We start from the raw sequence: 27,464 nt of genomic DNA, 5'->3' as shown, positions 1-27,464 counted from the left end.
GAACGCTCGCCTCTGCCTCTGCCGGACGGGCTGCGCTGCGGGCGGCGGCGGCCGTGCTTAGCGGAGGAGTCATCTGTGTGTGCGGCGCCGAAAAGATGGCCGGGCAGTGAGGGGGCGGCGCTTGCGCCTGGTGACCCCGGAGTGTGCGACTGAGGAGCTAGGGGCGCCGCCGCGGCCCGCCGGGCCTGCTCCCCGCCCCCTCCCGCCCGCCGGCGGCGGCCCGCGCACTTCCTCCCCGGCCCTCCCCTCTCGGGCGGGGGCCTCTCCGGCCCGCCTCACCACTCCAGGGAACTGCGGGCTGCAACCGCGGGGCGGATAGCCAGGGCGCAGTCTGGGCCCCGCGTCCGATATGGCGAGAGCGGCGGCGGTGTCCGCTTGCCGCAGCAGAAACCTCCGCCGCCGTCGCGGCTTCCTGCACTAGATCGAGGAAGCCGACGCCCGAGCCTTCGCCCTTGCCGTCGCCACTGCCTCCGCGTCGGGCGCTGCAATGGAGTAAGCGGCCCTGCCGCCCGGGAGAAGCGTGCCGCCCCTCGGACCCGGCCGGGCCTGCTCTGCGCCCGCCAGCACGCCTTGAAATGCATCTCGAGCTAAGGCCGCCCGCCGAGCCGCGGGGCTAGAGTGAGCGCCGCGTTCTGCGCTCCGCCGCCGCTCCGGACGAACTCGAACGCTGGTCTCGCGCTCGCTCGCTCGCTTTCTTCCTTTTTTTTTTTTTGGTCTGGAAGTCTCAGGGACGGAGGAGGGGCGCCAAGGCCCCATGTGTGGGAGGATTGCTTCAGCTCCACAAACTTGCGCGGATTTTCGTTACTTCTTTGGCCCGTGGTTCTGCTCTGATTTCTTCCGAATTGTTGCAAATTTGCCATTGTTCCCTGGCTGCTCACAAAGTTTGATCCGGAATTTCTTTTCAACCGGGAGCCACTGGTGTCGAAGTGTCTGCAATGAACCCCGTGAATGCTACTGCTCTCTACATTTCTGCGAGCCGCCTAGTGCTCAACTACGACCCCGGAGACCCCAAGGCGTTTACAGAGATTAACAGGCTCTTGCCTTACTTCCGACAGTCTCTCTCGTGCTGTGTTTGCGGTGAGATGCTTTTTATTGTTCCCCTTTCAATGCGTGTTTTAAAAAGCCTCCCGGGCAGGGATAACTTGAATGGTTTGACTACATGGTAGTTTGATTTAAGCTTTTGTTATTTGTGCGGTAATGTACGGTCATTAGTTTTGAAACTCTCGGAGGGACTTTTGCCTAGCGTTCCAGAAAGGCAGAGAACCCTTTCAAAACCTCTTTGTACGGCGACCTTAAGGTTCTGAACCGGTTAATTCTCCTTGGTTCATCCGGTGATTGACGATTTAAATGGGGTTAAGATATGCATGCACAATGCCAGTTTTTTAAAACCTTTGCTGCAGGAACTGATTTGAGTACTTACCGTGGTTAAACGTGGTTAAGACATGCACATGTGGCGTGTTTGCATTTCCCCAAGCTGGCGTTTTGTGGAGGTGGTGGTATAATCTGATGCACCCACGGCCAGATAACTCTGCGAAACTTTCCCCCCAGGTCCTTCAACAAATGCTTTTGAGTCAGGGAAGATAGATGGTGCTTTTAAGTGCTGCTTAGGTGATGTGATTTTTACTAATTGTTTCTTATTTTGTAAATTTAGTATATTATGGCCTGGTAGAGAGTTATTTTAGACGTTGTTGTTCAAAAGTGTTAGCTCATGGTGTGTTGTATACCGTTTAATAGAAATGCGTCAAATGGGGGGATAATTTGTGTTAACTGTGCGTTTATTATTATGTACATGCTTTGCAAAAAATCTAGAATGAAATTTTGATGCAAAGGAAAGCATGAATAGACTCCAAATTTTTACATTTTCGTCAGTCCACTTGTGTAGTCAAAATTTGAGAAGTTCAGGCATTTTCAGGTTTCCACTTCATTTAAAATTGGGTAAAGGAGAATAATTTCTTAATAGTGACCTAAGGAGTAAATAGTATTAATTTGAGAGTCATCCAGCATTTTTTTTGTGTGTAGCCTTGGGGCAAGATATTGAAGGGGCGCAGAAGAGGTGAATATTTGAACTTTTTGTATGTCAGATACTTACCTCATAGACTGAGGGAGTTAGTGGTTAAGCTTAGCTATGACAGGTAATGGAATTTAACATCTTCAAAGTGAAGGAGTCACCCAGGACAAATCTCTTAACTGCCCTGGGCCTCAGTTTCTTGATGTGCAAGATGAGAACTTTGGGCTAGATTCAGAGTTTCTTTGCAGTTTAAAATTTACAAAGGGCAGTATAATATGGAGAATTTGCTAGGTTGCACAGTACCATTCTCCCCACTTTCATCCCCCCTTGCTTTTTGTGGTGCTGGGAATGAAACCCAGAGGCATGCTAGATAGGCACTCTGCTACTGAGCTACATCCCCAGCCCTCCCCTTACTTTTATGGAGTGCTTCTTTTTATGCTGTAGCTTTTGGTGATTTGAGAAGTCAGGAGATAGAGCTGTCCTAGTTTCCTTCTCCACAGACATTCTGTCTCTCTTTTTTAAGGAGGGTAATGGTGCTGCTGTGGTAAAGTAAGAGAAAGAGTGTAGGGCAGTCCCCTCTATCCTGCTGAAACAGCTGTACTGAGTATTGTCATCAGGTGACATTTGCAGATCTGGTAGGTCTTACTGGTTTTACTAGGTGGATGGGATAGATATTTGTTATTTAAGATTTTTTCAGTAGCTTCAGGTTAGTGGTGGTCTAATTGAATATTTTCCCAGATTCTAACTTGTATTTTAAAAAGTGACTTTAAGCTGGGCTTGATGGTGCATGCCTGTAATCCCAGCAATTTTGGAGGTTGAGGCAGGAAGATCACAAGTTGCAGGCCATCCTGGGCAATTTAGCAAGACCTCTTAGGGTAAAAAACACAAAGTGGGCTGGGGATTTAGCTCAATTGTAGAGTGCTGGCTTTGGATTCAGTCCCCAGTATGGGGGACAGGGCCCAGGAGAGGGTGTTAAATATGAAGCTACATTTAAAAAGAAGGCCAACTGCAGCTTTTAAAAAAAACATTCACCGTAAGGAGAATTTTTTCTGACATCAGAGCTTTGTCAGAAATTGGGTAAAGGCCTCTTGTTCAAGCCTCCCTCATCATCCTATGGAAGAGATTCATGAATTTTAGTCTCCCTTATCATTGAGTGGCATGAAATTTTAGTAATGTGAATATAAGTTCAGGGCCCCCCTCCCCCAGTGTCTGTGCTTGTCAAGAAAGAAAAAAAAATGTTTAGTTGAATTTAGTTCTGTCATTAAATTTGTACCAGGTTCTGCCCTAAGCCTTTTTTTTTAATGGCTCAAAAGCATGAACTCATTAATATAAGGCTTGCATGTGTATTCTTATCTCATTAGAATAATAAATATGTAAAAATAAAGTTTCAATTTATTTTGGTTCTGTAGGGAGTTTATTCAACAGGTCCTCTAGTGTTTGACTTATTCCTACCTTTTCAGTTTTGTATTCAAGTATGCTCTCATATAATTTCTTTTCCAGCCAAATGTCTTTGCCTTTTCAAACATCCTTTATATCTTCCTCCTCTTTTCCTTTCCATTGTTCCTTGAAGTTTCTTCTTCCTAAAATATATTCCTTTTCTCTAAAGGTCTAATTCATCAACTCCCTTTCTTGCTCCCTCCAGCAAAGGCTTGTCTTCTTGTCTCCTGAACCTCTTTTGTAACTCTTTGTTACATTCATAAGGTACTTATAAAATTCCTTTCAATGCAGTTTTTCTATCCATCTGATTTTTCTGGTGTACTTAATAAGCCTAGGGAAAGTACATTTTTATGCTCCTGCTTCACCCTCTCCTGTCTGGTGACTTGGCGTAAAGTTTTCTACCTTCAGCCCTTCCAGTACTGGAGATTGAATCCAGGGCAAGAGCTCTCTACCTTTGAGTTATGTCCCCACCCTTTTTTTTTTTTTTTTTGTTTTCTATTTTGAGAAAGGGTTTTGCTAAATTGCCCAGGTTGGTGCCTCAGCCTCCTAAATCTCTGGGATTACAGGCATGTGTAACTATACTTGACGGTATGTAAGTTTTTATAGACAGAGGAAAAAGTGAAAGGAAGTGAGGGAAGATAAAAGACCTAATAAACATTTTGCAGTTAGGCTCAAGTCTTGACTTTTCTATTTACTGTGTAGGCAAGTTAATTTAACTTTTTGCCTCAGTTTCCTTCATTTGCTGTATGTTTATATCTCCAAGTTTGTGTTATATGTGAACTTATTAATGGCTTGAAGCAAAGTTTTAAATTCACAAGAACAAGTCTAGATTCAATGACTGGCACTACTAAGTGCTTATCCCACCTTTGCATAGAAGTAGAGGAAGGTGGAAGCAGGTGAGGGAAGAGACTGCACTGTCAGGTCAATTATTGTCAAAGCTAGATACTCACTGGAATTACAGGTTTTGTTATCCTTGTTCTTTGAAATGTTAATTAGCTGATTATCACTGTTTGCTTTTCAACTGTATACATTCAAACCTTTGGAAGCTTCTGGAGAATTGGGATAGCAGTGCTCTAGAGAATTATTGTTCTTTCTAGGTCACATAAACAGTGACCAGAACAATCACTTGGGGAACCTTTTTTAAGTGTTAGTTACTTATTCTTCTTCTAAATGTTGGACTTGCTTATCAAGAAGTTAGAATTTCTTTTCCTTTAATGGGGTGAGAATTGATAAATTATGCCCTAGGGATTTTAGATTTTCATTTAACTTTTAAGTTCATATGTAGAGTCAAATCCTATTAGAAGAAAAATTTGGAGTCCTATAAATCATTTTGGTCAGATATCTTCTCAGGTACATGAATATTTTCCTAGTGTTTTAGTTAGATACAAAGTGATTTTGGTTTTGAATTTATTGAATAGTTGTGAACCTGTTACACACATAATTCTTTATTTTTTGGGTACCAGGGATTGAACTCTCAACTACTGAGCCACATCCCCAGTCCTATTTTCTATTTTATTTAGAGACAGGGTCTCACTGAGTTGCTTAGCGCCTTGCCATTGCTGAGGCTGGCTTTGAACTCGCCATCCTTCTGTCTCAGCTTCCGGATCAGCGTTCCTTGCCATGTAATTTTTCACATACGAAATAGGGAAGGGACTGGAGGTTGTTTTCTGTTGACATAGTATGATATTTGGTGACTAGCTTTTTGTTTGCATGTTTAGGACTTAAAAACATCATCTTTTCATTTTTACTGCTATTCTTACCTTCTGCTGAAAGGTTCCTTGAGGGTGGGACCTTCCTTCGCTCACCATTGTACCCATTTCTGTTAGTATTGGCTTAACATTTCTATTTGTTGAAAGGGTAAGTACTTGTCCCATTGAAATGAGAATTTTTCAGTATCATTGGAGTACTAAGAGTATGCTTTCAGAATAAGGAATAGCTTTTAAAATTAAATAGATACAGCTTTATGAATGACTTTTTCCTCTCATTTTACTATTGTAAAAAGCATTGTGGATCTACATTGAATTAGTAGAATAGTCATGTAGAGATCTAGAATTCTGATTTTTCTCTTAGCAGAAATTCTTTGCTTTGTGCCTGACAAACAATAATCTATAAATAGTCTTCTAATATGTAATTTAAAGGTGTAACCTCAAGTGACTTATTTTAAACTATATTTCTTTTAGATGGAAGCTAAATTAAAGACCATTTGAATAATTGCATATTATGTTAATGTTTTTGTTCATTTTTCTCAAGCATAAGATCATTTTATTAAAATTTTTCTTGTTCTTTTAAATCACTTTTTTGTGTGTGGTAAATACACAACAGCATTTACCATTTTCATTTGATACATATATGTATATATATATCCTCATATATGTAGTATATTTTTATATACTGTGAAGTAGATCTCTAGACCTTTTTCATCTTGCAAATATGAAACTCTAAACCCATTAGCAACAACTGTCCATTTCCCACTATGTCCAGACTGATAATCACCATCCTGATTTGTTTTTAAAAATTTGACAACTTAGGTTCTTCATATAAATGGAATCAAATAGTTTTTTTTTTAAAGGCTTATTTCACTTAGTATTATGTCATTAAGGACATAATCAGGATTTTCACCCCCCTCTTTAAAAAATATTTATTTTTTAGTATAGGTGGACACAATATCTTTATTTTACTTTATGTAGTGCTGAGGATTGAACCCAGTGCCTCATGCATGCTAGGCGAGTGCTCTACCTCTGAGCCACAACCCCAGTCCTAGGATTTCCCTTTAAAAAAAAATAGTTTTATTTTGAGATAGGGTGTTGCTAAGCTGCTCAGGGCCTTGCTAAATTGCTGAGACTAGCTTTGAAGTTGATCCTGTCTCAATTGCTGAGATTACAGGCATGTACCACCACAGCTGGTTGAGACTCTGTCAGACTCTGTCTTTAAAAAAAATTTTTTTTCTGGATTTTAACAATGTTATTGGAGCTTGAGAGAGTGGTAAGGTGCTAGGAAGAAGTTGCAGGTTAGATAGGAATTAGAATGGATGAAGTGTAGATCTGTAGAGAATGAAGAGAAGGATGGGACAGTGTTGAATAATTTGGTGCCAGGGATTGAGGTTAGTGAGGCAGTGTTACTGGGACATATGGTTAGTACAAGATATACTCTTAAATTTTTGTTTTATGTCCGTCTCTGGAAATTGCTTGTTTTTATTTATTTATCTATCTATCTATTTATTTATTTATTTATGAATGATGGTGCTGGGGATTGAACCCCAGGGCACCAACTGAACCATATTCTGGAAATTCTTTTAAAAATAATCTTATATACTATTTGTTATTGCAACACAACATATCTTCTGAAGTTGTGTTTGGGCTTGTGGTTCTCAGTCTCAAATTGCTTTGAACATCTATTCCTCCCCTTCTTTAACACTGCTTATTTTCTTTGTGTGCGTCAATAACATGCTATCACTAAGTTGTTAATGACTTAGCACAGTTGACTCTTAGGATGTTTATCTGGTAATGTTTATATATGAATAATTTAAATTTACTTCTGTGAGTATGATGTATTGCTTTTTTTGCGGGAGGTACTAGGGATTGAAGTAAGGGGCACTCCACCACTGAGCCATATCCCCAGTCCTTTTTTTTTTTTTTTTTGTATATAATTTAGAGACAGGATCTTACCAAGTTGTATAGCGCCTTGCTTTTTCTGAGGCTGGCTTTGAACTCAACATCCTCCTGCCTCAGCTTCCTGAGCTGCTGGGATTACAGGTGTGCACCACCATACCTGCATTATATACTTTCTAAATTTTATCTTTATCTTAAAAAGCAGCATTTAAAAATCTTTATTATAATTTCTCTTAATTTTTTTTGTGTCCAGCAGCCATTTTTGACTTTTTCATAGTCATTTAGTTTCTGTTACTGTGCCCCCCCCTTTTAAAAAAGAGAAGGCTCTTGGGGGCTGGGGCTGCAGCACAATGGCAGAGTGCTTGCCTGGCCCATGTGAGGCATTGGGTTTGATCCTTAGCACCACATAAAAATAAACAAATAAAGGCATGCTGTCTATCGGCAACTACCAAAAAAAAAAAAAGGCTCTTTCTAGTTTTATCGTCAAGAAATGAATTTTGATTTTTTTCATGTTAACTACTATCTGGACAGTTATCTTTTGCTTACTCTTACTTAGTTGCAGGGTTTTCACTCATTGTCTTCTAATTTCAGAAACCTTCCTGGATCTTTGCAGTTTGGTGTCTATGGCTTTTTTTTTATTCCCCCTAAAACTTTTTAGTTGTAGTTGGACACAACACCTTTATTTTACATATTTATTTTTATGTGGTTCTGAGGATTAAACCTGGGGTCTTGCATGTGCTAGCCAAGCTCTCCCCTCCACGGTTGAGCCACAACCCCAGCCCATCTCAGGGTTTTTTCCCAAGCATAGCCAGTGCATTTTTAAAAAAAATTTTTTTTTAAATTGTTGGTCGTTCAAAACATTACATCTTTCTTGATATATCATATTTCACAGTTTGATTCAAAAGGGTTATGAACTCCCATTTTTACCCCGTATACAGATTACTGAATCATATCAGTTACATCAATTACATTTCCATTGATTTACATATTGCCATTCTAGTGTCTGATGAATTCTGCTCTCTATCCTATCCTCTACTATCCCCCCCTCCCCTCCCCTCCCCTTCCCTCTTCTCTCTCAACCCCCTCTACTGTAAAACATTTCTTCCACTTGTATTATTCTTCCCTTACCCCTCACTTCCTCTTGTATGTAATTTTGTATAACCCTGAGGATCACCTTCCCTTTCCATGCAATTTCCCTTCTCTCTCCCTTTCCCTTCCCTCTCTCATCCCTATTTAATGTTAATCTTCTCCTGTTCTTCATCCCTACTCTGTCCTTAGTTACTCCCCTTATTAGTTACTCCCCTTATATCAAAGAAGTCATTTGGCATTTGTTTTTTAAGGATTGGCTAGCTTCACTTAGCATAATCTGCTCTAATGCCATCCATTTCCCTCCAAATTCTATGATTTTGTCATTTCTTAATACAGAGTAATACTCCATTGTGTATAAATGCCACATTTTTTTAGCCAGTGCATTTTTGTGTGTGCTCTTAGTTGTATAGCAGAGAGAGTACATTTTAAAAAAATATATACATACACGTATTTTTAGTTGTAGATTGTCCATTTTCTTTATTGCTATAGCCCACAGAAAAATGATGCATTTAAAGTGTTGTCTAGTCTCATATATGGATATAAAGTATGCTTTCTGGCAAAGTTGGGTGATTGTAAAATTGTGCAACAGTTAAAGGCATGCAGAAAGTGGGATTAGAGGATGCAATGTGTAACCTAAAAGTATTTGATCTGTTAATCTTCATGGACACTATTAAATTTATGCCTGATGTACTTAATTTTGGGGCTTTGGCCTTATATAATCTGGGGATCAAGGTTTAGAAGACACCATTCAAATTAAGGCTCCTTTACCCCTGTTCATTGTATTGGGGATTGAACCCAGAGGTGCTCTACCACTGAACTATGTTCCCACTCTTTTTAATCTTTTTAGATGGGGTCTTGCTAACTTGCTCCGGTTGACCTAGAACTTGCCATCCTTGGCCTCCCTAGTAGCTGGGATATAGGTATGCTAAGGCTTTCTCTTCTGATGAATTTCTGTATCTCCTTTATAGTTAATGAATTGTACAGCCTGTGACTGAACATCTTCAGCTTTTGACATAGGGTGTGAATGCAGCACCCAGTAGCTGTGAGGTCTCTCGGGTCTTTTCATGGTGTCATTGGGCTTATTCAGTTTTTTATATAGGCCTTGCTAGGAGGATGTTACTAGATTATTTTTCATGGTAGAAAATTTAGTTTTCTGGAACAATTCAAAAAGCCTTTGATAAAAATTGCTCTCCAACTGTGGAAGACTTTTTATATCTTTTCTGAGACGGTAAGCATCACTCAGTTCCTATTCTGGCATATAGTTTCACTTTTCTCTAAAAAGTGTGGATTTGGCCTGGCATGGTGGTGCACATCTGTAATCCTAGTGGCTAAAAAGGACTGGGGAGTGCTGTGAATGTGGCTCAGTGGTAGAGCGCTTGCCTAGCATGTGTGAGGCCCTGGGTTTAATTCTCAGCACCACGCATAAATAAAAAAATAAAGGTCCATTGATGACTAAAGAAAATATAGGGGGAGGCTGGGGATGTGGCTAAGTGGTTAAGTACCCCTGGGGTTCAGTCCCTGGTACCAAAAAAAGAAAAAAGAAAAAAAGAATTTTTCCACCTTTTACGTCCACAGTATTTTAGATATGGACAGATATAATTATGCACATTGGTGACTTGGACAAATTATTTTTCTGTTTTACTTATAAGAAAATTTTGGGCTCGGGATGTGGCTCAGTGGTAGTGCGCTTGCCTGGCATGCGTTAGGCACTGAGTTCAATCCTTAGCACCACATGAAAGAAAATAAAGATATTGTGTCCACCTAAAACTAAAAAATAAATATTAAAAAAGAAAATGTTGGAGGGCTGGGATGGTGGTTCAATGGTAGAGCGCTTGCCTTGCATGTGTGAGGCACTGGGTTTGATCCTCAGCACCACATAAAAATAAATAAAGGTATTATGTTTATCTACAACTAAAAAAAATATTAAAAAAAAAAGAAAAAAAATGTTGTTGGAGTAGAACAGAAACCAGGTGCAGTGGTGTGCACCTGTAATCCCAGCTACTTGAAAGACTGAGGTAGAGGGATGACCTGAATGCAGCTGAATGCAGGAGTTTAGGGCCAATCTAGGCAACAGAGCAACACCCTGTCTCTTAAAAACAAAACAAATATCCCCAGAAATTTGGTTGTGAATTTGACTTAAAAAATAAAAACATTTATTTTTTATTTGTAATTGGACATAAATACCTTTATTTATTTATTGTTACATGGTGCTGAGGATCAAATCCAGGGCCTGGCACATGCTAGGTAAGTGCTCTACTGCTGAGCCACGACCCCAGCCCACTTTTTTTTTTTTTTAAATATGTTTTTAGTTGTAGATGGACCTTTATTTTTTTTTTTACTTATTTATTTTTATGTGGTGCCAAAGATCAAACCCAGTGCCTCACACATGCTAGACAAATACTTTACCACTGAGCTATAGCCCCCGCCCCTTCACTAACCTTTAAAGATTGATTAAAAGTTTACCAAGTTAATTAATGGTCATTGTTTCAAAATCTAGAATTCACATAAAAATCCATATTTGGGGGCTGGGGATGTGGCTCAAGCGGTAGCGCTCTCGCCTGGCATGCGTGCGGCCTGGGTTCGATCCTCAGCACCACATACCAACAAAGATGTTGTGTCTGCCGAGAACTAAAAAATAAATAATAAAAATTCTCTCTCTTTCTCTCTCTCTCCTCTCCTCTCCTCTTCTCTTCTCTTCTCTTCTCTTCTCTCTCTCTCTCTCTCTCTCTCTCTCTCTCTCTCTCTCTCTTTCTCTCGCTCCTCTCTCACTCTCTCTTTTAAAAAAAAAAAAAAACTCTGAAGAGAAGCTGACAAAACCAAAACTATGCTTAGATTTCAATAGCACTTTCAACAACTGACAAAACTAAGATAACGGATATGACCAATCAAACTGTTGCAACTGACCAGAAACACTGTGCACCAACAACTATTCTCTGACTGACAAACTAATCCTTCTCTAGGTAAGGTTTCAAAACATAATCCAAGTTCTTAATATTAGAATCCTATGGCTCTAAATAGTGTCCAGAGCACAAGAAAAGACTTTTATAAATACTCACAATGGTCAGAATTAAAAGCCAAATTCTTTACAGGGGAAATCCAGTAAAGGAGAATTTTAAAAAGTAACAAAAACTAGATATGTATGACCAAGGACAAACTAGAGAACTCACTCCTAAAACTCATAGGGGAAAAAACTCAACTCTAGCCAATAATGCTATACCATGAGAAAATGTCACCCACTGATGCAAGACCTGACAATTTTCCAGAAGGCACCCCAAATATGGATTTTTTTTTTTTTTAAAGAAGAAGTAAGGGAGAAGGGAACAACCTCTTGGTATTTGTTTATTTATTTATTTTTTTTGAGAGAGAGGGGAGAGAGAGAGAGAGAGAGAAAATTTTTAATATTTATTTTTTAGTTCTTGGCGGACATAACATCTTTGTTGGTATGTGGTGCTGAGGATCGAACCCGGGCCGCACGCATGCCAGACGATCGCGCTACCGCCTGAGCCACATTCCCAGCCTCTCTTCAGAGTTTTTATCAGCTTTTGCTTCATGTATTTTGAAGTTATTGTTAGGTGTATAAAACATTTTTGAACATATAGAATATAGTTGTGATTTTCTTGCCTGCTAATTCTGTCATCTGTTGCATTTCTGGGTTTGATTTTACTTTTTTCTGCTGGTTATGGATTATGTTGTCTTTCTTTGGATGTCTAATTTTGATTGAATATCAGATATTGTTTTGTTGATAAAAATTCTTTGTTGTATATTCTTGAAGCTTTGTTTTGGGATGAGATTAAGTTATTTAGAGACTCTTAAAATTTATATTTTACAGTGTTGGGAATTGGACCTGGTGGCACTCTGTACCACTGAACTCAATTTCCAACCCTTCTTAATTTAAAAACCTGGGTTTTTAACAAGTTATGCATGCTGGCCTGGAGTTTATGCTCCTCCTGCTTCGGCTTCCCTAGTATCTGGGATTATAAATATGTGCCATTGAACCTGGCTTGATCTTTTTTTTTTTTTTTTAAAATACACACACACACACATATTGTAGTTGGATACAATACCTTTATTTTACTTATTTTTATCTGATGATGAGGATATGCTAGACAAGCGCTCTGTGGCTGAGCCACATCTCCAGCCCTAGGACCTGAGCAGCCTTTAGTCTAGGGAGTAATTTTCTTGCACTATTGAGGCAAAAACCTTGTGATAACATGATTTTTCACTCGATGAGTGGTGGAAACAGGAATTATTCTGCTACTGAGTTATGGAGATTGTTCTTTTGCTCCTTTCTGGGAAATTTCTGGTAGTTACTTCATATGTGTATGCTAATAAAAATTCTGCTGGAGACTTGAGGAACCATTTGCAAATCTCTGAATCTTTTTCCATATAGCTCTTTAATCTGTGGTACTGTGTCCTGAGACTTCCAGATGTCTGGACTCTCAGCTCAAGGAGACCCCCACATTTTGTCTGGATTCTCTGTGCTTTGACCTGAAACTTGTCTCCAGTCAGTAAGCTCAAGGATCACTGTCTGTGCTGCTTGTTGCTAAATGTTTACAGATCATTATTTTATCTGGTGTTGAAACTGTTTAGGTAGGGAAATCTGTCCGTATCCATCAGTGTTGGGAAGCAGGATAAGGTAACATTCTATACCAATGCTATCTCACAGAGCTGTTAGCCATATAGACTTTACTTCATAAAAACTAAAAATTTTAATCTAGGTTTTTATTTGTACTTAGCTACACTTTCAGTATTGAGTAGTCACATGTGGCTACTGGCTATCATTGGGTACTGTGGATATATTTTTATCATGCATAAAGTTTTACTGGACGGTGTGTTGTAACAACTAAAGAACTTTAAGAACCATAGAGCTGTTGTTTCTGGAAGCTATGGGAGCATTGAAAGATCTTGTAGTGTTTTGTTTTCATCTCAGAATTTTCAAGTTTTGAGTTTAGAACATTTGGGCAGTATTTTAAAAAACATTTTGATGGAGTTATGAACAGATTTTTTTTGGAGCTTACCACTTAGAGTTTTCTCTGCAGTGAATTGGGCTTAAGAAGGCATTCCACAGTGTTCCTGTAATAAAAGATTTGTATTATTAGAAGATAAAAAAGGCAATATAAAGTAATTTATTTTTCTTCCTTTAAAATGAGTTGTAGATGAGATAAAATTTGAAGAGATGTCAAATGAGCACTAGGACAAATAGCAAGCAGTCCTGTAATTACTGGTGGTACCACTTAATTCATCTGAAACCTTCTGTCTACCCCCATAGCCTATAATTGTTTAGTCATGTATTTTGTTAACTTTTAGTAATATTGTTTTCATATAATCCAATGTATTACTGGTTAGAGATAAAAGCCAGTAAGGAAATTAAGTTGATATTGAAATACTAGGTAATGAGCATAAAACATAAATGATATAAATATTTGACTTAATATTATTATTATTATTATCCTTTCCTATAAGTTGTTGGTGCTGAACTAATATCCTGTATCTTTTTTTAAGTAATTTTTTTTAATATTTATTTTTTAGTTGTAGTTGGACACAATACCTTTATTTTATTTTATTTATTTTTATGTAATGCTGAGGATTGAACCTAGGGCCCTGCACATGCCAGGTGTGTGCTGTACTGCTGAGTCACAACCCCATCCCCAATCCTGTATCTTAACAAGATGTTGGTAATATTTTAAAAAGCCAACTTACAAAATACAGTGCTACTCTGTAAACTTTAATTTTAGAGAATACAACCATTTATAATTGCATTATTGGAAGTGTTTGCAGATATTCATCTGAAGCCATTATTAAGCTCATTATTTAGTAACAAAATACAAAAATGGTTAACAAATTTTTAGTGAAAAATATTGGAATTCCATATAATAGCTCATATGTGTGTTTTGACTCTGCATAATATATTGTTTTGCCCCCCCCCCTTTTTCTTTTGGTACTGGTGATTGAACTTAGGGGTGCTTTACCACTGAGCTACATTCCCAGCCCATTTTTGAATTTTATTTAGAGACAGGGTCTCATTGAGTTTCTTAAACTAAGTTGCTGAGACTGGCTTTGAACTTGGTGATCCTCCTGCCTTAGCTTCCCAAGCTGCTGGGATTATAGATGTGTGCCACTGAACCCAAGCTCGGCCTTTTTAATTTTTTGAGACAGAGTCTCACTGAGTTGCTGAAGGTCTTGCTAAATTGTGGAGACTGGCTTTGAACTAGTGACATTCCTGCCTCAGTTTCCTAGATTGCTGGGATTACAGGTGTGAGCCACCATACCTGGCTAGTCTTTTTTTTTTAAACATTCCTGAGTTATAGATTTTTAAAAAAAAATTTTTTAGTTGTAGATGGAGACAATACCATTATTTTTTATTTATTTATTTTTATGTGATGCCTAAGATTGAACCCAGTGCCTCACACATGAGGCAAGTGCTTTGCCACTGAGCAACAATCCCAACCCCTGAGTTATGTTTTAAATAGCTGTATCACCAAAATGCATTTAAAAAAAATGTGACTGAAGAGATAAAACAAGGTGTTAGTGGAAGTAAAAATTTAGCCTTGTATTATTAAAATGAACTTTATAGTACATTTTTATAGTACATTTTTATACATACTGATTAAAAAACTTTTTACTTAAAAACTTTTTTGTTTTCTTCCTTAAATGATAAAAATGATTAGAAAGAATACTCATGAGGTCTTGTTACTCTGAGAGATACCTTCAAGGTAAAAAAGGTTAAACTATCATTAGTGGTTCCTAACCTGTTTATATATCAGTATTTGGGAAATTTTCTGAAAATACACATTCCTTGGGTAGCATTCTCAAATATTTGAGAGTCAGGTCTGGAGTAGACTACCTAGATGATGGATGATGGTAGTGCTGATTTGGAGTACTGTTTGTGTGAGGCATACTTTTTTAAAAAAGATCATATACTAGTAATTTTAAACCATGCTGTCTTAGACAAGTTTCTTGGTGCTAAATACTATATGTATTTTGGGATGACTTTCCAAGACAGTAAGAAAGCAGATCTCCAGGTCCATGGAATACCAATTTGGGAAATTTGGATCTAGATTTATATTGATTTGTTGATTGTTTGGTTTAGCTGTGAATCAATTTAATTGTAATTAATTGGCCAACCTATATTGTCTTATTGGTGATAATTTTATGAGTGATTGTCGTTGAAAATATGAAAATAATGGAATATTAGGAAAGCACTCTGTAACCACAAACACTCTATAAAAATCTCCTTTGCTTGGTTATTAAGATAGATGATGTCTGGCATTCTAAATGATGTCTGGTATTCTATTTTAATTCTTACAGGAATATGTAGTGAGGCTTGACTCGTTTATGAATATGTTATGGGTCTGAGTAGTTACACATGAACCATTTAATAAGAGTGGTGGTGAGTGTTTGGTTTATTTTAATTCATAATGATAATTGACTGTTGAAGCTCACCTTATATAATAACTGATTTATCACCTTGAATACCAGAAGTTATTTGTCATAGTTTTAGGTTAACCAAAGAATTACCAAATTAAGGAAACTCGGAGGTTTAACATCAGATGTTAAATAAACAGTTTGGCTTGAGTAGCACTCATATTTTAATGCATTGTTTGTTCTTTTTCTTTACCCTCAATCCCCTGTAAAATTGGCATATAGCTGTCACTGGTTTCTTAGTGCAGTAGTACCTAATTATTTAACATGATTTAGTGAACTTTATTTTTTTAGTTGTTTATGGACTTTATTTATTTGTAGTGCTAAAAATCGAACCCAGTGCCTCACACATGCTAGGCGAGTACTCTACCACTGAGCATTAATTAACCCCAAGTCCTCTGTTACTATTTTTAGTGGAATATGCATATTTGTCATACTTTCTTTCCTTGTTTATAGTTAAAATGCACATTTTTCTGGCATACTAAATTGTTTTGTGCTGGCTGATTTAAAGAGAATAGGTTACAGTTCTGTGAAATTCAGGTGATTAAAGATATTCATTTACTTAGACAGGGTCTTGCTAAATTGCCCATGCTAGCCTTGAATTCGAAATTCTTCTCAAATTTTCTTGAGTAGCTGAGATTATAGGCATAAACCACTACCTGGCTTGATTATGGATACTTCAAGGAGCCAGCGCTTTTCTGGGCATAGCTGCTTGAATATTTGTTAGAGAACTAACAGTTACTTTTTAACAGTTTATTTGAACTTACTGTTTTTTTTTTTACATACTACTAAAGTATAAACAGTGTTAAGTTTTTTTTAAAAAATATTTTTTGTTTTATTTATTTATTTTTATCTGGTGCTGGGGATTGAACCCAGGGCCCCCCATGTGCTAGGTGAGCACTTTACGGCTGAGCCACAACCCCAGCCCCCAGTTTATTATTTGTTGTAGTGGTACCATAACCACGAATTTTACCTAATGAAAAGTTTTTTTAGTTGTAGATGGACACACTATCTTTATTTTACCTATTTATTTATTTTTATGTGGTGCTGGGGATTGAACCCGGTGCCTCAAGCATGCAAGGCAAGTGTTCTACCACAGAGCTACAACCCCAGGCCCAGTTAATTCATTTTTGCCCATTTGCTGTGTGATACATGTGATCTTTTTATAGTGTAGTCATTTTTGTTCTTAGCTGAATCCAGAGACCATTTCCTTGTGATTCTACTTTTTTTTTTGGTTGTACTGGGGATTGAACCCAGGGCCTTGTGCATGGGAGGCAAGCACTCTCCCAAATGAGCCATATCCCCAGCCCCTGTGATTCTACTATTTGAAAATGTATTCTACATGTTTAATTTTGGCATTGTAATTCAGAGATATAAAAATGGTCAGTTAAGTGTCTTAAATGATAGAGTGGTGGATTCTAGCATAGAGCTTGGCATATAATTGGGCCTCAAGAATCATCTACATAAGTGATGGTGAAAGGAGAAATGTTTTATTAAATGAAGATAGCCTAAACAATTAACTCTTCATTTGAAAACGGTAGAGAGTGGGGATATTTAGATCAGTGGATTGGATTATGAAAGGATTATTATTTAGGTTGTGTCAGAGACTTTCAACATCATTGAAAGAGTATATTCTTCCCGCTCCTACTTTTATTTATTTATTTTTTTCTTAAAATAGGGCCTCCTAGTACCTGAGATTTACCAGCATGCACCACACGTGGCACAGACTAGTTCTTGAGAATTGATTCTCCCCTTCCTTTACCATGCCTTTCCTAGTTACTGTCCATCATTTTTAGTACCTGCTTTCTGTTTCTTCTTTCCCCCAAAAGGTTTAGTATCTTGGTTAATTATTGATTCTGACTATGGTTCATTTTCAGTGATCATTCGTCTTGATATGTAGAAAGAAGCTAGAATTGTCTCAGTGGTGCTACAGATTTAAAATAGCAGAAATATTGGGCTGGGGATGTGGCTCAAGTGGTAGTGCGCTCACCTGGTATGCGTGCAGCCTGGGTTCGATCCTCAGCACCACATACAAATAAAGATGTTGTGTCTGCCGAGAACTAAAAATAAATATTAAAAAATTATCTCTCTTTGTCTCTCTCTCTATCTTTCTTAAAAAAAAAATAAAATAGCAGAAATAAGGTGGTGCCAGATAAATGAATACTAGGTTAACAATTAGTAGACTCAGCTTCATTGCCAGCAACTAGCTGGTTGGAATGATGCCAAAGAACAAGAGATTTCCAAGGTCACTCCCAAATATAATCTTTCATGATTCATTCATTATACATCTGTTATATGCATAGAGACATGAGAGATAAATTTCTGGCCTTGAGTGAGACCTAGTGAACAACTAATGTGACAAGTAGTATAAAAGTGTGAACTGCTTTCAAACAAACTGAGAGGAAAGAACTAATATAATGATTTTTTAAAAATCAGACCAATTTTATTTCATTTTAGTAAGCAGTGTTTTTGTCATTCCCCCTTTCCCATCCTTATCTCTTTAAGAACATATCCTTTAATATGAGTTTTTCTTGTAGCTTTTATTTTCTGATTATTTTTGGTGTAGGTCCGTTTGTTTGAAAGAATTTTGGTTATGATGAAAAGCATGTTGTTATGTAGAAATGTATCATCTCTTTTGTTTCATGTTGCTCTCCTCAGTGAAATCCGAATGCTACATTTTAAAAAGTATTATTTATTTTTATGTGGTGCTAAGGATTGAACCCAGTGCCTCACATATGTTACTGAGTGCTCTGCCACTGATAGATAATTGAAATCATTACCATTACCTACCTTTTTCATTTTTTGCTTTCTGATAGTAGCATTTCAGGATGTTCTTTATGTGAGTTTTTGTTAATTTTCACTAATCCTCACATGTCCTCTCATCATGTATCTTTATATAAAACTACTACTTTTATTTGAGCTTATTGATTAAGGCAGTCCTTGCTGTAATAGAAGCATGACCAAGAGAAGAACTCTGGAGAGGGCATCATGGTAATACAGAGTATATCCAGTTTTCCTTTTACTGAAATTGTTCTCATTGTGATAATTTCTTTTTTGCATTTAAACTTTAAAATGAGGTTTCAATTCCCTAGTCTTTTTGTTGTTCATGTCACATTTTAACCTATTATAATGTTTGATATAGTAGGTTAATTTTTATGGTCTTTGCTATTACCAGATCCTATGTTTATGCATTAACAAATTTTGCTAGTCATTTTAGCCATGTTAGTTTTTATTTTTTCTTTTGCCCCTCTTTGTACTCTCATTTCTCTCAATATTGAGGTTAGAATATTCTTGGAGTTAAATACTCATTCCACTGTTAGAATGCAGAAAAAAAATCTTAATTCACAAGTGGTTAGAACATAATTTATTTGGTAGTATTCGTGTCAACATACAATTTATAATATAGTTATCTTTGTGTGTGTGTGTGTGTGTGTGTGTGTGTGTGTGTGTGTGTGTGTGAGACGCTGAGAATTGAATTTAGGGCCTGTACATGCTAGGTAAGCATTCTACCACTAAGCTACATCCTCAGTGTTGTATTGAAGTGAGTGAATTATTTTCACTTTGTTCAAAATTGGAATGAGCTATGTAGTTACAAGAGTTGGCTGTTCTTCATGTTAAGTTAAAGAGTACCTATCCTTTGTATACAGATAGGGGAAAACTGTTTTGAGACCTCATTATAGTTTATTTTGATGTGATCTCTAAAATTTATGCTGTTTTGTTAATCTTGATTTGTGCTAGGGGCAGTAATGAGGGTGTATACTAGCCAATGTAGATGCTAGCTTTGGCATATTAATTAATAGAGCAATGATTTGAGTGATCTGTGTTAAATCTGATTAATATAAGTAGAAACTTATATTAGAGCATGTTGAACTGGATGCAGTGGTGCATGCCTGTAATGCCAGCGGTTCCGGAGGATCTGAAGTTCAAAGGCAGCTTCAGCTGCTTGGGCCTTGAGAGACCCTGTCTCAAAATAAAAAAGAGTTGGGAATGTGACTCAGTGGTTAAATGCCCCAGAGTTCAGGGATTCAATTCCCCCATACCAAAAACAAACAATACCAACCAACCAAAAACCCAAGAGTGTATTGATTGAGAAAACTTAGGGGAATCCCATCCACCCCCCACCCCCCCACCCCGTGATAAAACCCAGGGTCTCACACTTGCTAGGCAACTACTCTACCACTGAGCTACATTGCCAGTCCACAAAATTGTTTTTTTTTTTATTGGCACATTATAGTTATAGTACATAATAGTGGGATTTGTTGTTACATATTCATATATGTACATGTTATAGAGGTATAACTTGGCCGGTATCAAGTTATACCTCTATAACATGTACATATATGATTCCTTTCTCTTCCTTCCCCCTGAACCCTTTCCTCTACTGATCTCCCTTTGATTTTCATGAGATTCCCCTCCATTTCTTTTTTCTTCTCTAGCCTCCATATATGAGAGAAAACATGACCCTTAAGTCTCTTAAGTTTGGTTTATTTCACTTAATTTAATGCTCTCAAGTTTTATCCATTTTCCTACAAATGCTATAGTTTCATTTTTCTTTATGGCAGAGTAAAACTCCATTGTACTGATATACACCACATTTTCTGTATTCATTCATCCATTGATGGACATCTAGCTGAGTTCTATAGTTTGGCTGTTGTGAATTGTGCTACTGTAAATATGGATATTCATGTATCACTATAGTATGATATCTTTAATTTTTTAAAAAAATATTCTTATTAGTTATTGATGGGTCTTTATTTACTTGTTTTATATGTGGTGCTGAGAATTGAACCCAGTGCCTCACACATGCTAGGCAAGGGCTCTACCACTGAGCCACAACCTCAGCCCTAAATTTAATTGTTTAGGATAAATACCAAGGAGTAGTAAAGCTAGGTCATATGGTGATTCCATTCCTAGTCTTTTGAGGCATCTCCATACTGATTTCCATGGTGCTTGTATTAATTTATATCCTACTAACAGTGTAAAAAATGTTCCTTTTTTCCCACATCCTCTCTAGCATTTATTATTGTTTGTATTCTTGAAGACTGTCATTCTGAGATGAAATCTCAATGTAGGTTTGATATATACTTCCCTAATTGCTAATGATGTTGAATATTTTTTCATGTAATCATTGTCCATTTGTATTTCTTTTGAGATGTGTCAGTTCAGTTCATTTGCCCATTTATTTTATTTTTTTTGGTGTTAAGTTTTTTATATAAATTCTTTATAAATTCTGGCTATTATCGCTTCTTTATAAATTCTGGCTATTATCGCTTCTCGGTCTTTTGGCTAAGATCATGTGTAGTATCTGTTCTTACCAGTTTAATAAATTCTGGCTATTAAGCCTCAGAAGAGCAGCTAGCAAAGATTTTTCTCTTATTCTGTAGGTTCTCTCTTTATATTCCTACGTGTTTCCTTTACTGTGTGGAAGCCTTTTAACTTGATGCCATCCAATTTATTAACTCTTGGCATTATTTCCTGAACCTTAGGGGTCCTGTTGAAAATCATTGCCTGTGCCTGTATTTTCAAGCGTTGGTCTTGTGTTTTCTTTTAGGAATTGCATAGTTTCTGGTCTAATTTCTGTCTTTGATCCATTTCGAGTTGATTTTTGTACAGAGTGAGACATTAGAGTCTAGTCTCATTCTTCTACATATGGGTAATGAGTTTTCCCAGCAACATTTGTTTAAAAGATTTGTCTTTTCTCCACTGTTATTTTGGCACTTTTGTCAAGGATTATATGACTGTGTGGGTTTGTCTCTCTTCTGTTCTGTACTATTGATCTATGTGTCTTTTTTTTTTTTATGCCAGTATCATGCAGTTTTTGTTATCATAACCCTGTAGTAAAATTTTGAAGTGTGGCACAAATGTTTTTTGATGACCAATTAAAACTTCTTTCCCAGGGTTTACAGTGTTTTTTTCTTACAAAAGTTTTTTTTTTTTTATTTCCTGGACTGGGGTTATAGCTCAGTGGTTAAAAGTGCTTGCCTTAGCATGGGCGAGGCCCTGGGTTTGATTCTTATCACCACATAAAAACAAATAAATAAAGATTAATTTAAAAAAATTCTCCCCTAGTACTGGGGATTAAACCCATGGGGCTCTACTACTGAGCTACATCCCTAGCTCTTTTTATTTTTAGACACCGTCTTACTAAGTTGTCCAAGGTGGCCTTGAGCTTGCAATCTTTTTGCCTCAGCCTCCTAAGTCTTTTGAGATTACATGTATGCATTTGTGTTAGATCTTAATCTGTTTTTCAAATTTTTTAAATCCAGCGGAGTAGCTCAGTGGTAGAATATTTAGTATGCTCAAGGCCCTGGGTTTAATCCTCAGGACTGCAAAGGGGTGGGGGAAGGGTACATTTAAGTCATTTTAGGTCAATATTACATCATTTGTTTTAACAGGACACATAAATACCAAATTCATTTAATTAAAAGACTACTTGGCTTAGTAAAGGAAGGTAAATTAGATGAAATATTGCCGTTTAAGAAATCAAAGACAGTGCCGTAAGAAAACAGTAGTTTGTTATAAACTATAATTTTTTAAGGCTGAAAGTATTTTGAGCAACTTTTTTTTTGTTGTTGGAAGTATATGGAACATTATCTAAGCTAAAATAAACCCTTTTTCAATCATTTCCCAGTTTTTATAGTAGAGTCTGCCATTTAGTAATATTTTTCAAATTGCCCATCCATTTGATTTTCTAGAATGAGATGCATTTTTATAGAATTTACAATGTTTTCTTTTTTTTTGTTCATAAAACCCAGTTATTTAATTGAAGCTATAAAAAGAGGCAGTATAATTGATAATTGGAAGAGTATTTAGAATGTTCCAAAAGATTTAAAATAGTAGTAGGATTTGTATTTCTTAATTTAAGCTAAAGGGTTCCTTAGAAGAATATAATAGGTATCTGGTTAATAATGATCCCAGTTAAGAAGTTCCTGAATCTTTATCTTTGTTCCTTACATCACTGGAGCTGCTTTCATTGGGCATTATACAAGAGAACTCTTTGGGAAGCTTTAGAGGCTTGGGTGGTTAGATGAATGCATTAAAAAAGTTTTTCTGGACATTTTATTTTAATTTTTGTGTGTGGGGTGTGTATGTGTGTGGGGTTCTGGGAATCAAACCATGCTAGGTGCTCCACCACTGAGTAGAGCCCACCTATAGGCATCTTCATTGGTAGATTACAATTTTTAAATATTTGTATTGGGGATTGGTTGGGAAATCCAGTAGATTATATGAGGCTAGGTAATGGAAGTCCTTAGAACTCACTGGTGGTTGTCAGTGATTTGTTTGTTTTCTTGCCTATTTTCAATTCTCAGTACTAGGTATGGTTATTCTCCTAAGTCCTCAAGATGACTACAAGGCCTATAATTCATTAAATTCCAAGTTTTCAGTTCTGGGAATATTTAAATAAAATTGACACGGTACATTAAGATAGATGTGGCTCAAGCGGTAACGCGCTCGCCTGGCATGCGTGCGGCCCGGGTTCGATCCTCAGCACCACATACCAACAAAGATGTTGTGTCTGCCGAGAACTAAAAAATAAATATTAAAAAAAATTCTCTTTTCTGTCTCTCTCTTTCTCTAAAACAAATAATTTGGCAATTATGTGATATTGTTCATATAAATAAATCAGGACAGATACTTATTTCTTTTTGTTTACTAGTTTTTAACCCAATAATCTGGTTTACTAGCATCCTGAAATTGATTTTTTTAAAAATGAATTCTTAATTTGAATATATTAGATATGCTTAATTCCATTGCATGTATGCATCTCAGTTTTTCTCATCTTTGGCCAGCTAGAACCTCTTCAAGTATACTTCTAAGTCCTGATTTTTCTTGTAGTTTATTTGATTTCTTGCATAGCAAGGTGAACATATCTTATCTTGAATTCTTGGTACGTGAAGCCCTAATTTCTTTTGTTTGGGGGTGAGGGGAGCACTAGGAATTGAACCCCAGGTGCTTAATATCTGAGCCACATCCCCAGCCCTTTTAATTTTTTATTTTGAGACAGGGTCTTGCTGAGATGTTTGTGGCTTCACTAAGTTGCTGAGGCTGTCTTAGAACTTGTGATCCTCCTGCCTCAAGCCTCCTGAGCTGCTAGGATTACAGCATCGTGTCCCTCTCGCCCTGATTTCTTTGAATAGGAAATTGTTTTTCATTACCATTATCTGAATTTATTTGCTACTGAGGTTGGTCCTTGTTTCTAGGGGTGGTGGTGGTGGTGGTGGTGGTGGTATGGAGATTGAACCCAGGGGAACCTAACCACTGAGCCACATCCTCAGCTCTTTTTTGATTTATATTTAGAGACAGGGTCTCAGTGAATTGCTTAGGGCCTTGTTAAGGCTGAGATTAGCTTTGAACTCTCAATCCTTCTGCCTCAGCCTCTGCAGCCACTAGGTTCAGGTGTGCACCACCACGCCCTGCTTATTTCTAAGCTTTTTAAAATAGGTAGTGCTGGGCTGGGGATATGGCTCAAGCGGTAGGCCCGGGTTCGATCCTCAGCACCACATATAAACAAAGACGTTGTGTCCACCGATAACTAAAAAATAAATATTAAAATTAAAAAAAAATAGGTAGTGCTAGAAAATAGTGTTCATTTAAGATGAAAAAATGAATTATGAGTTCATACTGATAAATACAGTTGAAATTCATTTTAAAAGACTACAGGATTTTTTTTACTTAACCTTTTCTGTCTTAAAACTTTCTTCTCTTAAAATAAAATTCGGATTCTCAAGGACATTAACATTTACTTTATTCCACAATACTACTTTATCCCACAATAGACACCAGAATGTTTATAATTACTGTTTACCACTAACAATGTGATTAGTGAAAACAAGAAAAATGAGGATCTAATGATTGAAACATTGTTATCTGTTGTAAAGTCATTTGAAATAATTTATCTCTGAATGTTTATTTTATACCTTCATATTTGATATAAAATTAGTGGCTTATTTCATTGTTTTTGATTTTTAGATTTTCTTTAATAGTTGAGATACATAAATACATAAAACATGGGCTGGAGTTGTGGCTCAGTGGCAGAGTGCTTACATAGCACATGCGAGGTGCTGGGTTCCATCCTCAGCACCACATAAAAATAAATAAATAAATGTATTGTGTTCAACTATAACTAAAAAAAATTAAAAAATTACATAAAACATGGTTTGAAAGTAAAAACTACAAAAATAGATTTAACTCAAGCTGTATATTTTGTTCATATTCATTTTACTTTGTTCTGTCTTCCTTTCCCAACAAAAACAAAAAGCCTATGGTTTATCCTTCTAAGTGTGTGTGTGTGTGTGTGTGTGTGTGTGTGTGTGTGTGTATGCATGCATGCATTCGTGCGTGCATGCAGACACCCACCCACAGAATCGTGCTAAATTAATCATGTTTTTGTCTATGGACCACATATATAATGGTGGTCCCATAAGATTATAATGTAGCTGAAAAACTCCTAATGTTTATATATGTTTTGTGTAAACAAAACTGCGCTGCCTGTCGTACAAAAATATAGGGCATAAAATTATGTATTGTACAGAATACATGATAATAACAAATGACTTTTACTGGCTTATATGTTATAGCATACTATGTTTTTAATCATCATTTTAGTATATGCATCATTAAAAAAAGAAGGTTGCTGTAAAACAGTATGCTGTGTTTCATTGGCAGCAGCCTCATGTTTATTCTTTTATATATATTTTCTTTTAGTTGTAGATGGAAACAATACCTTTATTTTATTTTTATTTTTATGTGGTGCCAGATATTGAACCCCTGACTCACACATGCTAGGCAAGTGCTCTACCTCTGAGCCATAGCACCCCCCGCATCCCGCCCCCTCATATTTATTGTGTGTACTATGACTCTTGCTTGCATCAAGAAGCCACGCTGAGTTCTTGGCCTGTACCATCTAGATTTGTGTGACTGTACTGTCTTCTGATATTTGCACAATGATGAAATTACCAAATGATTCATTTCTCAAAATATATCCTCATCATTAAGGGATACATGATTGTATATGCATGTAGGTGGGAAAAGTGTGTATGTATATTATATTTATTATTTATCCCTTTTGTTCTTCTTTGACCTAGATTAAATCAAGGGTACTCTGTAGGGGATTCCTTCATTGACATTGGGTAGAAGGTTGGATTCCATTAACCATTGGTGCCTTAAGCTTTTTATTTTATTTTAAGAGTTATACATCCATCATCACAAATCAGATTTTAGAATATTTTCATCATCCCCCAAATTCCATTGTGTTTCTTTGTTTTCATTTCTCTTCTGATAGGTTACTAGGAGTAGAATTGTTAAGTTGTATGGTAAATTTGTTTAACTTCTAAAATTTTCCAGTGTGATTCTACCATTTTACATTGCACCATTAATACACAAATTTCTCCACATTTTATTTATTTATTTTATTTATTTTTTGTAGTTGGACACAATACCTTTATTTCACTTATTTATTTTTATGTGGTGCTGAGGATCGAACCCAAAGTCTCACATGTGCGAGGCGAGCGCTCTACCTCTGAGCCACAACTCCAGCCTCTCCACATTTTAATCAACTCTTTGTGTTGCCCTTTGGAATTTAGCGGTTCTAATGGGTATATAGAAGTATCATAGATTATTTATTTATTTATTTATATTTATTTTTTAGTTTTTGGCGGACACAACATCTTTGTATGTGGTGCTGAGGATTGAACCCGGGCCGCACGCGTGCTACCGCTTGAGCCACATCCCCAGCCCCCTCTTATAGATAAAAATATTGAGCATATTTTATGCTGATATGGGTCATTTGTATATTTTCTTTGGTGAAATGCTTATTCAGATCTCTTGCCTACTGTTGTTTTATTTTTTTGGGGTGCTGGGAATTAAACCTGGTGCATGCGAGGCAGGTGCTCTACATCCCCAGCCCTATCTTGCCTTTTTCATTTTTTTCCTTCATATTTTGTTTTAGTTGTAGTTGGACACACTGCCTTTATTTTTATGTGTTGCTGAGGATTGAACCCAGCATGTGCTCTACTGCTGAGTCACAATTCCAGCCCTGATCTTGCCTACTTTTTTTTTTTTTAAAATATTTATTTATTTTTTAGTTGTAGCTGGACACAATACCTTTCTTTTTATGTGGTGTCGAGGATCGAACCCAGGGCCTCACATGTGATAGGCGAGCGCTCTACCGCTGAGCCACAACCCCAGCCCCTTGCCTACTTTTAAAATTGAATTATCTTACTGATTTATCGGAAGTTTTTTTTGTTATTGTTGTTACTCTTTGTCAGATATGTGATTTGTGAATATTTTCTCCCATCCTGTTGCTATTTTTTTTTTCGTTTTCTTAGTGGTGATTTTTGAAGCACAAGTTTTTATTTTTGGGGAAATATATTTTACTGTTTTTTTTTTCTTTTGTTGATTGTGCATTTGGCATCACATCTAAAAATGCTTTGCCCTATTTTAAGCTATGAAGATTTTTCTCATGTTTCTTCCAGAATTTTAAAAATTTTCCTCTGACATTTAGGCCTGTGATCATTTTGAAGTTAATTTTTGTATATGTTATAAGGTAAAGGTCTAATTTTGTGATTTTTTTTTTTTCCTTAAAGCTTTTGGATATCAAATTCTCCTGTATGATATTGAATCTACTCTCATTTCCAGTGAATTCTCTTGGTGCCTTAAGAATTCTCTTGTCACATTCTTGTTACACAAATCACTTGACCATAAACGCAATAAGAATTTCTTTCTGGACTCCCAGTTTTTGGGATCTATATGTTTGTACTTTGGCTGTTACTACACTTTTTTTTTTTTTAATCGAACCCACAGGCACTTAATCACTGAGCCACATACCTAGCCCTACCCACCTTTTTTGCATATTATTTTAGAGACAATCTCACTGAGTTGCTTGAACTCATGATCTTCCT

General features: G+C 36.9%; 1 protein-coding gene and 1 pseudogene across 1 annotated transcript in view; both read left to right on the top strand.

Moving 5' to 3' along the window:
* The first annotated feature begins 935 nt into the window (after positions 1-935).
* Msl2 (MSL complex subunit 2) overlaps positions 936-27,464 on the top strand; it is a 33,310-nt gene continuing 6,781 nt past the window's right edge. Inside the window, exon 1 of the mRNA XM_005327045.5 lies at positions 936-1,077. Within this exon, the coding sequence (XP_005327102.1) occupies positions 936-1,077 (142 nt within the window). The remainder of the gene's footprint in view (positions 1,078-27,464) is intronic.
* Positions 20,831-21,000, top strand: LOC120884690 (U2 spliceosomal RNA; annotated as a pseudogene).

This window comes from Ictidomys tridecemlineatus, chromosome 3 (assembly GCF_052094955.1).
Source record: "Ictidomys tridecemlineatus isolate mIctTri1 chromosome 3, mIctTri1.hap1, whole genome shotgun sequence".
NCBI lineage: Eukaryota > Metazoa > Chordata > Mammalia > Rodentia > Sciuridae > Ictidomys > Ictidomys tridecemlineatus.
Note: the sequence above shows the minus strand (reverse complement) of the source record. Positions and strands in the feature narration are given on the sequence as shown.